General features: G+C 41.7%; 1 protein-coding gene across 1 annotated transcript in view; it reads left to right on the plus strand.

Moving 5' to 3' along the window:
* LOC141059052 (bactericidal permeability-increasing protein-like) overlaps positions 1-13,272 on the plus strand; it is a 172,072-nt gene that overhangs the window by 150,208 nt on the left and 8,592 nt on the right. Inside the window, exons 9-13 of the mRNA XM_073555261.1 lie at positions 1,532-1,591; positions 1,988-2,155; positions 5,149-5,216; positions 10,576-10,618; positions 12,138-12,201. Coding sequence (XP_073411362.1) covers positions 1,532-1,591; positions 1,988-2,155; positions 5,149-5,216; positions 10,576-10,618; positions 12,138-12,201 — 403 coding nt within the window. The remainder of the gene's footprint in view (positions 1-1,531; positions 1,592-1,987; positions 2,156-5,148; positions 5,217-10,575; positions 10,619-12,137; positions 12,202-13,272) is intronic.

The following is a 13,272-nucleotide window of genomic DNA, read 5'->3' on the forward strand; positions in this document are numbered from 1 at the left end:
CCCTTTAACAAAACTGGTAAACTTATAAGCCTATCTTAAAACCTGCAGATCTGAGCCAAAGCTCAGAAACCATTCCCCTCATCCACCTCCACAGTTAGTATCATCTAGATTATGCTCTCATTCTGGTAAAATAAAATCTACTTCCCTGTAATACTCTGGAAAATCATCTAATTTGCTAATGATATATAATTCAGAAAAGTCTTACGATTTATTCTACTGTCATTTCTTGCATTTTTCTCAGAACTGATAGGTCCTCATCATCATGTTTATGACTTAATACACAGTTGCCTAGTTATATATATAATAAAATCCCCTTGGTCTTTGGGTAATTCTGCAAATAAGAATCTAAATAACAGTAACAAAATATTATACAGTAATGGCAAAAAGTGTTTGGACCCTTGAAATTGTTCCAGAAAATGAGACAGAAGGGTCTGGGCGTATAAACTTATGACAACCTTTGACACTCAGTGCAGGAATGAATGTGTCGCATGGATTTATGTCTTTCTACATAAACTAAGGAATGTGCTCCTCAGACCTTGTGGGGGCATCACAACACAGAACCAGACCCCAATCAGAGGACAATAACACTTTCACACTCCTTATCTATGAACTGTTCCAATATTTATGGCCACCACTGTTTATCCCTTTCCCATAATGATAGTTCTGCTTCATGTCGTTTATCTTATCTATTGCATTATTTCTGTGTTGTGTTGTGCATAAATATGTGATTCTTCAGATGTTGTATTAGTCTATATGCCTGATGAAGAGACCTGCATAGTCTCGAAAGCTTGCAATTTGTTACCATTTCTTCAGTTAGCCATTAAAAGGTATCAACCACTGAGGACTCTCACTTCTAAATATTTTTCCAGAAAATGAAGCATTTCTCCCACAAATGTTTTGAAATTACATGTTTTGTTATACAAATGTCCATTTCCTTTGTGTGTATTCACACAACACAAAAAAAAGAAGAAAAAGGAAAATTGGACATAATTTCCCACAAAACCCCAAAATGATCAAGAAAAAATTGTTGGCACCCTCAACTTAATATTTGCTTGCACAACCTTTGGAATAAATAACTGCAATCAATCACTTCCTATAACCATCAGCAAGCTTCTTACATCTCTCAGCTGGAATTTTGGACCACCCTTCTTTTGCAAACTGCTCCATGTCTCTCATATTTGAAGGGTGCCTTCTCCCAACTGCAATTTTAAGACCTCGGCACAGGTTTTCAATGGCATTCAGATCCGAACTCATTGTTGGTCACTTCAGAACTCTTCAACGCTTTGTTTCCATCCATTTCTGGGTGCTTCTTGAAGTATGTTTGGGGTCATTGTCCTTCTGGAAGATCCATGATGTTATACCTGTACTCCAAAGGGTTTAACTATGAAGAACTCAAACATTTCCCCTCTTCTGCCATCCTGATGTAAATAATTTCATTTCAACCTCATCCAATATGGAATAGATCAATAGATCATGCTATCTGTACTTTGAAGAACATCATTATTTGTCCTTAAATTATCTCCCTCTGTAGATTCCAAAAGATTTTCCTGTGCGACTGAATACGTCATCCTTTGGGAAAATGATACCACAGGTAAAGAATATTATTTATGATCATATACACCAAGGAACTTACTAGATAACAAGAATATTTCTACTATACCATAGTCCGCTATAATGCAGCAATCCTTTTGAGAATGGATGGATTTTTGCAAATATTACTTGATATGCCCAAAAGCTTGACCCATCTGGATAAACCCATTCTGTGAGCTCTTTTAGGGCATACAGGGTGTAGAGAGGCAGCAGTTATGTAAAAATTTGTTTTTTAGCAACCAAAAAAATATTTTTCCGCCAGGTTTCCTATAATACATGTTTGTAAAATGCTACAAATTTGTCGAAGGAAACCTGTCATCTTATTCATGCAGGCCAGAAGACAGGTTCTTTTCAGACTGAAGTAGTAATTTGTATATTTTATTATTATCATACTCAGATATCAAAGATGTATCCAGATATGCTGATGAAGCTCCAGATCTCATCACCTTCTGCTCCTTTCCTGACCATGAAACCTGAAAATGTGACCATTTCACCAGTGTTGGATATTCAGGCCTATGCAATATTTCCAAACTCATCTCTGGCCCCTCTTTTCCTTTTAAACTTGGTAAATCATTGTCTATTCTAGTATGAAGGGGGAAGTCACAGAGTCCAGTGGAGAAGATTTTAAACTGGATCTGTGTTGTTGTCGGTGAACAGTGGAGTGAGTCGCATTTCCACAGGTTATACAGTCAAACTGACATAGATTTTCAAACTAAGGTCTAAGAGATGTATTTAAAAATGTATAGAGTTTGTGCTGTAAAATCTGGTAAATCTGGTGCCAGATCGCTCTAAACATGTCATTATGATCTCTTAAGGGCCTGCTAGCTGATAGAGCACTTCATGTTTCATATTTCAAGTCTTTTTCACTCTCCTTAAAGGGGTTATTCCCTTTCAAATGTAATTCGTCCCTCACTGCACTTTGTTTCAAAAAAACAAACAACACTCAACTTCGTTGAGTTCCCCGATGGTCTCTGCCGCTGCCCTCCTGCCTTGTCATTGGCTGCAGCACTGACGGCATCTTGACAGGGCAGCAGCCAATTAGAGAGTTCAGCTGCCCAGCTCCAAGTCGTTGAGCTCACTGATTGGCTGCAGAGCTGACGTCGTGGCAGTCAATGTCAGACAGTGGGATCGTTCGCGGAGATGTGCCGGTGGATTTGGGCAAGGTAAGTATAGCGAGGTATGTTTTATAAAATGAGATACAGGGAGGGATTAATTATATTTAAAAGGAACAGCCCTTTAAGTAGTGGTAAATATGTGCTGCTTGTACCTCAAATTAAAGGGTAAAGCTACATGTGAACATAAGATTAGTTATAGTTGATGCAGAGATAGCACAATATCAATACACATTAGCCAAGAGCACTTCAATAGGGAGATGCACGTTCTGGTCCAATGGCCCAATTGGAACATGAACCATCAATGAAAAGAAGGAAAAGCATCACATCCAGGTGATTAGAGATTTTCAAGAAGACTTTATTCTGTCATGATGCAACGTTTCGACCATTGTAGGTCTTTGCAAAGGTCGAAACGTTGTATCATGGCAGAATAAAGTTTTCTTGAAAATCTCTAATCACCTGGACGGGATGCTGTTCCTTCTTTTCATCGATGCAGAGATAGCAGTCATACCTGGGGCCAAAGGACCCTTCTCTGCCATACAGAGAAGATGTAAGCATTATAAAAGGTACATGGCAGATGGGGGTGTCGCTGACAGGTTTTACATTGGGGTGCAGGGTAGTCACCTTATGTCTGTCTTTAAATGAGGTCTGATCACCTATCATAGGTTCTCAAACCTACAGGTATAGAGGGAAAAAATATTTGCAGCAATGTTCTACCTAGTGAAATAATAAGGAATGAGAACTTCAGAATGCATATATTAATGTGATATTATGGAGTCAATATGCAATAGTTCTGGGTACTTGTCATGTATTGGTTAGAATTGTGAGTGTGTGCATACATGTGGCAGTTTTTAAAATAAAAAAGTAGCAGAAAACTTCGGCACTCAAGCAGAAAATGTATTATTCTTACGAAAACCAAAATACATGAAGCGACCCTCGTGGATACAGATATAGTATAGCAATGTTTCGGCATAAATATGCCTTTTTCAGGCAATATCTGTGTAGAAAAATATACAATAACATTAGTATTCAAAAAAAAATATCCAAACTGAAAAGTGAGTCATAAAAATAAGGTCACAAATTCAAGAATATATTACCAACATAAGAGAACCTGTTTAAGGAGTCTGTACACAAAGTGTTAGTTGTAAATACATCTGTAGATATCTACGTCATTTTTTGGGGGGAGGTCCCCTATTTTAATAGCTAGTAAAGGCTATGCAGACAGCTGCAGGCTAATATTCATAGCCGGGCAAGGGGCCATGGGTATTACCCCCTCCCCAGGCTACAAATATTAGCCCCCGGTCGTCGGCTTTCCCCCTCTGGTGCAGAAAATTGCGCGGGAGCCCACGACATTTTTTTTCCGTTTTTTTTTTAATCTATATGGCTATATATCTTTAGATATATCTATGTATATGTCTATAGATATATCTATGGAAATATCTAGAGATATATCTATGGAAATATCTTGAGATATATCTATGGAAATATCTATAGAAATATCTATGGAAATATCTATATATATATATAATATAGAAAAAAGAGAGAAACAGCACAGTACTTAGCTTCGGGTGCACAGCCCCAGGCAAATAGTCCAGTATCCGCCACGGTATATATATATATATATATATATATATATATATATCTATGGAAATATCGACAGATATATATATATAGAAATATCTATGGCAATATCTATAGATATATCTATGGATATATTTATAGATAGATAGATATATCCATATATCTATTTATATCTATCTATCCCATATTATCTATCTATGTATGTATCTATCTCTATCTATCTGTCTATCTGTGTGTAATGGAGTGTGGGTTGGACAAATGTAAATGAGGAGGCTGGACAGAAATGACATCACAAATCTTTTTTTTTTTTGTTAAATAACATATCTTTATTTAGCTTACAAAAACGCATACGATCCGCAGGCAAAACCACACTGAAAAACCGCGGCAAAAATGCATCAAAAACACACCTGCGTTTTCTGCCAAGAGCTGTGGTTTTTGTGCGGAAAAATCCTCGGGAGAATCCGCACTGTGATGCACATACCCTTAAACAGGTTCTCTTATGTTGGTAATATATTCTTGAATTTGTGACCTTATTTATTATGACCCATTTTTCAGTTTGGATATTTATTTTTTTTTTAATACTAATGCTATTGTATATATTTCTATACAGATATTGCTTGAAAAAGCATCTTTATGCCGAAACGTTGCTGAACTATATCTGTATCCACGAGGGTCGCTTCATGTATTTTGGTTTATGCCTCTAATTTTCATATGAATAATACATTTTCTGTTTGAGTGCCGAAGTTTTCTGCTATCTTTTGACACTTTTTTCTTCAGAGCACCAACACTTTTAGTGAGCACCCCCTAACCTCATATTAAGTTTTTTAAAATTAATACTTTCAATACTTTTTAAATTCTCCAACAGTCAGCTGATGCTGTAGCAAAAGTGGGGCTGAATTCAAGCAGGATTGTGGGGTACCTGGAGCTGAGCAGGTGAATAATAATGAAAATGTATTTTTATTATCACGGGTGATAAATGTATTGATGTCTAGATCCAGGGTCGGACTGGGGTGTCTGGGGCCCACCAGGGGAATGGACTCTAGGGGCTCACCCTACGGTTATATGCAAATATCTGTCAGTCGTTATCCCCATTATAGTGGAGCATCGGCTGTAAAACACAGGCGGCTCCTGCACGTCTACTGTTCGCCCCCATAACTGGGATATATAATTACGGTAGTTTACATTAATGGTTCTTTGGCTAAAACAAGTTATCACGATCCATGGGTGGACTCCACAGGATAGGTGATCGCTTAGGTCCGACCATTAGAAACTGCACCGATTGGAAGAATGAGGAAGTTTTATCCCTGATAGGACACTTTCCCCATTTAAAATGGAATGGCAGGTGGGATGTCTGACCGCAGCTTCATTCTCTTTGGGGCTTCTATAAAAAAACAAATGCAGCCACTGAGGGAATGAATGGATCAGTCAGACATGCCACTCCAGTCTAATGGGGATAAAAGCTCCACATTCTGCCGATTGGGTCCACATAGTCCGCTATACAATATTATGGGTAACCACATAGTCCGCCATGTAGTATTTTAAGCACCCACATAGTCCGCCATACAGTATTATGGGCACCACATAGTCAGCCATACAGTATTATGGGCAACCACATAGTCCTCCATACAGTATTATGGTCACCCACATAGTCCTCCATACAGTATTATGGGCACCCACATTGTCCGCCATACAGTATTATGGGCACCACATAGTCCTCCATACAGTATTATGGGAAACCACATAGTCTTCCACACAGTATTATGAGCACCCACATAGTCCGCCATACAGTATTATGAGCACCCACATAGTCCGCCATACAGTATTATGGGCACCTCATAGTCCGCAATACAGTATTATGGGCCCCATATAATGCTCCTCCATACAGTATTATGGGGCACCTGCTCCTTCATACAGCATTATGGGCCCCCTGCTCCTCCATGCAGCACATTATGGCCCCTCTGCTCCTCATTGCCGCACATTATGGCCCCCCTGCTCCTCCATGCAGCACATTATGGCCTCTCCTGCTCCTCCATGCAGCACATTATGGCCCCGCTGCTCATCCATGCAGCACATTATGGCCCCCCTGTTTCTCCATGCAGCACATTGTGGCCCCCCTGCTCCTCCATGCAGCATACTATGGCCTCCTCTGCTCCAGCACAGCTTCCAGGGAGCATGGTGATGAGAATGATATACTATTAAACTGCGTAGGCGACAACCGTGGGGCCCCCAGAAACCTATTTTTCCTCTCATTATGGCCCCATCAGGTAGCTGGCACAGCTTCCAGGGAGGGTGCTGAGATTATATATACTATTACACACTGCGTAGGCGACCACTGTGGGGGCCCCCAGACTTGGGGACCCCACGGTGGTCACCTACGCAGTGTAATAGTATATCTCACCACCCTCCCTGGAAGCTGTGCCGGCTACCTGATGGGGCCCCAATGAGAGGAAAAATAGGTTTCTGGGTGCCCCAGAAACCTATTTTTCCTCTCATTGGGGCCCTATCAGGGAGGGTGCAGAGACAGCAGAGCAGCTCACCACGCCAGGCTAGCCATCATTCTCTACACAGGGCAGGCCACAGGGCAGGAGTCAGACAGGGAGCCCAGCGGAGAGCACACACCACCACCACACAGCCGGGTCGGCACTGCAGGACAGCGGTAGTCGGGAGCCGGCAGAGCTGCATGACTCCGAGGAGGAGAACACTGGACGCACTGTGCAGGCCGCAGGGCTTCAGGAGTCAGACAGGGAGCCCGGCAGAGAGTCCACCACCACCCTCCACCACACAGCCGGGCCGGCACTGCAGGACAGCGGTAGGCGGGAGCCGGCAGAGCTGCATGACCGAGAAGGAGGACACTGGACACACTGGGCAGGCCGCTAGGCTGCAGGAGTCAGACAGGGAGCCCGGCAGAGAGCACACAACACCACCACCACCACACAGCCGGGCCGGCACTGCAGGACAGCAGTAGTCGGGAGCCGACAGAGCTGCATGACCGAGGAGAAGGACACTGGACACACTGGGCAGGCCGAAGGGCTGCAGGAGTCAGACAGGGAGCCCAGCAGAGAGTCCACCACCACCACCCACCACCACACAGCCAGGCCGGCACTGCAGGACAGTGGTAGTCGGGAGCCGGCAGAGCTGCATGACCAAGGAGGACACTGGACACACTGGGCAGGCCGCAGGGCTGCAGGAGTCAGGGAGCCCGGCAGAGAGTCCACCACCACCACCCACCACCACAAAGCTGAGGACACTGGACGCACAGACCCTGACTCTCCCCTTCCCCTGCTATTTTCTACTCATCGAACCAGAGTGCTCAGGGCTGCCTGTGTACACACACACACTGAGGGAGCGGGAGCAGCAGTGTGAGCACTGCAGAGCGCGGCGGGCCGGCCGCGTCCTCTTCTTGTCTGTGTGCTGGCGCTGCTATTAGCCAGGCAGCAGCCAGCTACAGAAGAGGAAATAAGAGCGTGGGACAGTTGTCACCGCCCATCAAGAACAGGCCGTGCAGAAAGGTCACGCGGCAGCCAGGGTGAGAGCGGGTCAGTGACTCATCGCTCTCATCAGACTCTCAGGAGCCCCCGGAGCCAGCCAGCCAGCCAGGAGGTCGCCGCCCGAACGTGCGCGGCACAAAGGTACGTGCACACGCGCGGCGCGGACCTGCGGCTCTTAAAGGGCCAAAACATTTAAAGGGGCAGGAAATTTAAAGGGCCCCCCAGACCCCTGGGGCCAACCGGGTATTTACCCGGTACCCCGCCAGGCCAGACCGAGCCTGTCTAGATCAACTACATTTATTTAATTAGATGTTTTCAGCATTGATGATCAACACATGGAAAACATGTATTATCAGAATCATTAGGTTTATCCACTTTAGGATGGATTGAAGATGTATACTCCCTGTCATAAGGATCCCTGATGATAAAGGGATCATCAGATATCTGTGGTCAATTAGTCACCGCAGGGAAATCTAACAGCAAGTGTTCAATTATCCTGCTGTGCCGCCAAAGGAGAAATTGGGCATAGCATAATATCCATTGAAATGAATTGACATTCCATGCTCTTCATGGACATAATAATGTCTCTACAGAAATACAGTAGTTTTGATACTGTCAAACCAGAATATAGAGGGAGGCAATGATATTTGAAAGTGAGTTTTCGTATCCAGACAACCCCCTTATAATGCATCATCTAATACCAAGCAGTCACTCACCAGTCTTAAAGCATGATCGTCATTTTAATTTGTATTTAATAAATCAATAGTACACTTGAAAATAATCAACTTTTTAAAATATCTTATCAACGAGATATGTTTCTTTCTGCTCCAGGACTGATCATTTATTTTCAAAATTCTCACTTCACAGGTGAAATCTGTATTCAGTGTAGACAGATTTTTACATTAATGAGATTGGAGATGGCAGATGTTACTGCTACGATTCAATGTATGTTCATACCCTGAGAATTTTTCCACATCTTTTTCATGTTACACCCAGACACTTAAATGTATTTAATTGGGATTTATGTGATATACCAACCCAAAGTAGCAAGTATTTGTGAAGTGTAAAAGCAATGATACATGGTTTTCTAAATATTTAAAGAATGGAAATCTGGAAATTTGTATTCAGTCCCCTCTTCCTGAGTCAATACTTTGAAGGACCACCTTTACCTGCAAGTTTTTTGGGTATTTCTCTGCCAGATTTGAACCTCCAGAGGCTGAAATTATTACCTATTCTTCTTTGCAAACTAGCTCTAGCTCAGTGAGATTGGATAGACATTGTCTATGTACAGCAATTTTCAAGTCTTGCCACGGATTCTCAGTGAGACTTAGGTCTGGATTGTGACTGGGTTATTCAAACACAAAATATGTTTTGCTCTAAACCATCCATTGCAGCACTGGCAGTATGTTGCCCTGCTGAAAAGTGAACTCACTCCAAAATCTCAAGTCTTTTGAAGCCTGTAACAGGTTTTCCTCCAAAATTGCCTGGTATTTAGCTAAATCCATCTTCCTGTCAACTCTGACCAGCTTTCCTGTTCTTGCTGAAAAAAAGCATGATGATACACCACCATGTTTGACAGTGGGGATGGTGTTTTTAGGATGATGTGCAGTGTTAGTTTTCTGCCAGACATAGCATTTTTGCATTTAGCCAAAAAAGTTCTACTTTGGTGTCAACTGACCAGAGCACCTTCTTCCACATGCTAGCTTTGTCCCCTGTATGGCTTTTTGCAAACTGCAAATGGGACATTTAATAGCTTGCTTTGAAAACTGGCTTTCTTCTTGACACTCTTTCATAAAGACTAGATTTGTGTAGTCCACGAATAATAGTTGTCCTGTGGACAGATTTTCTCACCTGAGCTGTGGATCTCTGTAGCTCCTCCGGCGTGACCATGGGCTTCTTGGCTGCTTCTCTTATTAGTGTTCTCCTTGTTTGGGATATTATTTTAGATGGACAGCCATGTCTTGGTAGATTTGCAGTTATGCCATACTCCTTCCATTTTTGGATAATAGATTGAACAGTGATCCATGAGATGTTCAGAGCTTGGGCTATTTTTTATAATCTAACCCTGGTTTACTTTTCTCCATAACTTTATCCTTGACCTATCTGGTGTGTTCCTTGGTTTTCATGATGCTGTATGATCCCTAATATTCTCAAGCAAACCTCTGAGGCCTTCACATATAACATCTGTAGTTATACTGACAATAAATTACACACAAGTGGACCCAATTCACTAGCTATGTGACTTCTGGATACAATTGGTCTCTCAGGATTTTATTTAGGGATATTAGATTACAGGGGGCCAAATACAAACGCACATCACAGTTTTCAGATTTGAAATATTAAGAAAACCATGTATCATTTCCTTTACACTTTACAAATACAAAGGCACTGTAATGGGGATGAGGTAATAGAGTGAAAAGCTCCTTCTCCTCCTCTTCATTCTCTGCTCTCCATACAACTTTATGAGCAGCAACTGTCATCTCCAATCTTAGTAATGTAAAAATCTGTATTCTCTGAAGACAAATTTGACAGATTTTACCTCTGAATTGAAAGAGAATGATCAGTTCAGGAGGAGAAAGAAGCAGTTTTCTCTGATAAGATATATTACAAAGTTGCTTATTTCCGTGTATGCTATTGATTTATGAAAACAAAACTGGGCATCTGATAACACGATTGTTTTGGGGGAACCTTGTAAAGTAAAGGGATTGTGAACATTTTTACAAGCCTTCAGCTTGTGTGTGATGGAGGCCTTTTTTAGAATTCACAGAATTGTCTTCTTGATTTATAAATATTTTGTTTTTCAGTATTAAGATTGATCTCAAACAGTCAGATGTGGGGCCTTTCCCTGTGAGTATTCAAATGATATAGTAAAAATGTGTAATAACATTTTCAAAAATTATATTTAATTTTTATTAGTAAAATCATTTTGAAAGGTTTCCTTTTAAAAAATATTAAGCAAATTAACAAAAAAGGTCCCAAAATAAAATAATGACTGAGTTGCAGTCTGAACCACGTAGGAAAAGGACTTATAATTTTGGATATACTTCAAGATATCTACTTTTTAACTGACTATTTTTAGCTACAACACATCTTTGAGCCATATTTTAATATTTCTAACAATTTGTATTCACTAGATGCATTTACAATATTAACCCAAAATTCTACAATGTGCATTGAGTGTAAAGACCATTGTAGCTAAATATGGATGGTGTTATGTCATTGTTGGGAATCTGTCAGCAGGTTTTTGCTGTTTAATCTGATTGTCGCATAATGTAGAGACACAGACCCTGATTTTATGGGACTGCTTGTTTCAATAAAATCAGTGTTTTATCAGCAGGAGATTATCACTAGAGAACTTATTATCTCATGCCATGCAGTCCTCCAGCTTTGTATGACCACACCCATACCACTGATAGACAGCTTCTTGCTTACACACAATATACACAGACAGCTGTCAATCAGAGGTGTGGGTGGAGTCATAAGGTGTTGAACGTTCAGAGAAATGGGAGATCTGCAGCAGATAAAACAGTGATTTTTTTTTTTTAAAACTGCACCAAGCAGACCAGAAAGTGACACACTACTGGAATCAGGGTCTTTGACCCTATACCATGCTGCTCTCAGATAACATTGCAAAAACTTGCTGACATATTCACTTTAAAACCTCTTACTTGTAATGTAGCAATTTGTAGATCAGATTCAGATGCTATGAAGATATGCAGGATGTAACTTGTTCAGAGCTGTAGAGGAAGCATGTCCTTAAGGTAGTAAGGGGGTGTCAAAAAGTCACCCTGTATCATCAAGACTATTTAATTATAAGGCTAGGGCAACAAACAATCCAAATGCAAGGTGAAGGAAATCATAGCTACCACTTGAGTATCTGATCATCAATGTGCAGGAGGCAGCTTGCCATACATGGTGCATTTCTGAGCAAGGTTGACAATCCAGATTGTTTCTTATATGGAAAAAGGCCTGCCATACACATTAGATGGCATAACGGCCCACAGGAGTGTCCGTTCGGCTGAGTGCTGCTGTGGTTTGTATGAGATAGCAGCTGCCACCCATATCTCGCGGTGGCTTATCTCCAGGAGGCAATAAGATTGATATAATGGATTAATATTTCCCCCAACAATACATTTTCCACGGCTCCCATACACATTAGACTCTATTCCGATATTGGCGGGATCAGTTGACATTAGTCTAATGTGTATGGGGGCTTAAGAGTAAAGGAAATGAATAAACTCTAACGCAACATGAAATTCTACAATAAAAGTTAGCAGTAATGATTAAAAATAAAACAGACTGTGTCAATTATTTCGATTTTTTTCCTATTTCATCTAAATGCCTTTTCTCAATAACCATATTACAGGTGGAGATTCTGAACTTTGCTGTGAACTATTACATCTCACATATTCTTCTTCCTAAAATTAATGGTAATGTACAGATAACGCACCATTTTTACCACATTTTTTAAAATACTGAACATTTTTGGATTAAATGAAATGAAAAAATAAAACAGCCCTTGCATTGCAGATGTCATTGGTAGAATAATATATCTGGCTCTGCAGCAAATTCTCCCAGATCACAACGTAAACCAGTAACTGCTGTACATGACAACTTGACGCATATGACACTCTGTGTGCAGGAGAGCAGCTCAGTACTATGATAGGCACTCCATGAACAGTCATAGGACGCTCAATAAGCCTGTGTTACAGAATTAGGGCAAGTGCAGATGACACGCCCCAGAGGCCGTGGATACTGGGTACCGGGCCGGTCGTCTTAAAGGGATGTGTCACAGTGGCAGTGACCCAGTCCGTGGCCCCAGGCGGTCATGTAAAATGGGTGTATTGATAAGGGATAAAGTTTATGTAGTGATTCGTGACGCCAGTTGGAGTGTTCGACTGTAGTATAGCCGGCAACTGCAGATGATCCCTGGAGAAGAAGATGGTGATGGCAGTGCAGATGTTTAACCCTCTCCAACCAGGTCTGACCTCCAGAGATTGTGATGGAAGTAGAAGGCACGGCGTAATAATGCAGGAGACAAGGAAAGTCACGTTATCATTTACTGTAGTTCAGGTGCAGTTCAGAGGTGATGTTACAACTCTCACCAGGTTAGTCTGCTCTGCAGAATGGGAGTTATCCTTCACTCTGCTGTGACTCGGTGTAAGCTTCCTGCTAATCTAATCCCTTCAGGGACCAATGCTTCCCAGAGTTTGAAACTTCTAGTGTAGCCTCTACTCATTGTGTTTTCCTCCTTGGGCAACTTGCAGCTTGGATCCTGTGTGAAGCGCACGTTCCTCCTTGCACAATCCTCACTGATCCTAGTTTTCTGCTGTAATCCCAGGGAAAACACTGTGCTGTTGGTTGTATAAACTCACACAGTCTCTCAGCTTACCACCCTGCTCTGAAAGCATGGATGGCCTAGGGGCTGACTCCCTGATTCATCTTAGCTCTACTCCCAGAGGGAGCACATGTCATCATGGCTACCAGGAGTGTTCTTCCTC

Source organism: Dendrobates tinctorius, unplaced genomic scaffold, assembly GCF_039654945.1.
Source record: "Dendrobates tinctorius isolate UK_male_01 unplaced genomic scaffold, ASM3965494v1 ptg000223l, whole genome shotgun sequence".
In the NCBI taxonomy this organism is placed as follows: Eukaryota; Metazoa; Chordata; class Amphibia; order Anura; family Dendrobatidae; genus Dendrobates; species Dendrobates tinctorius.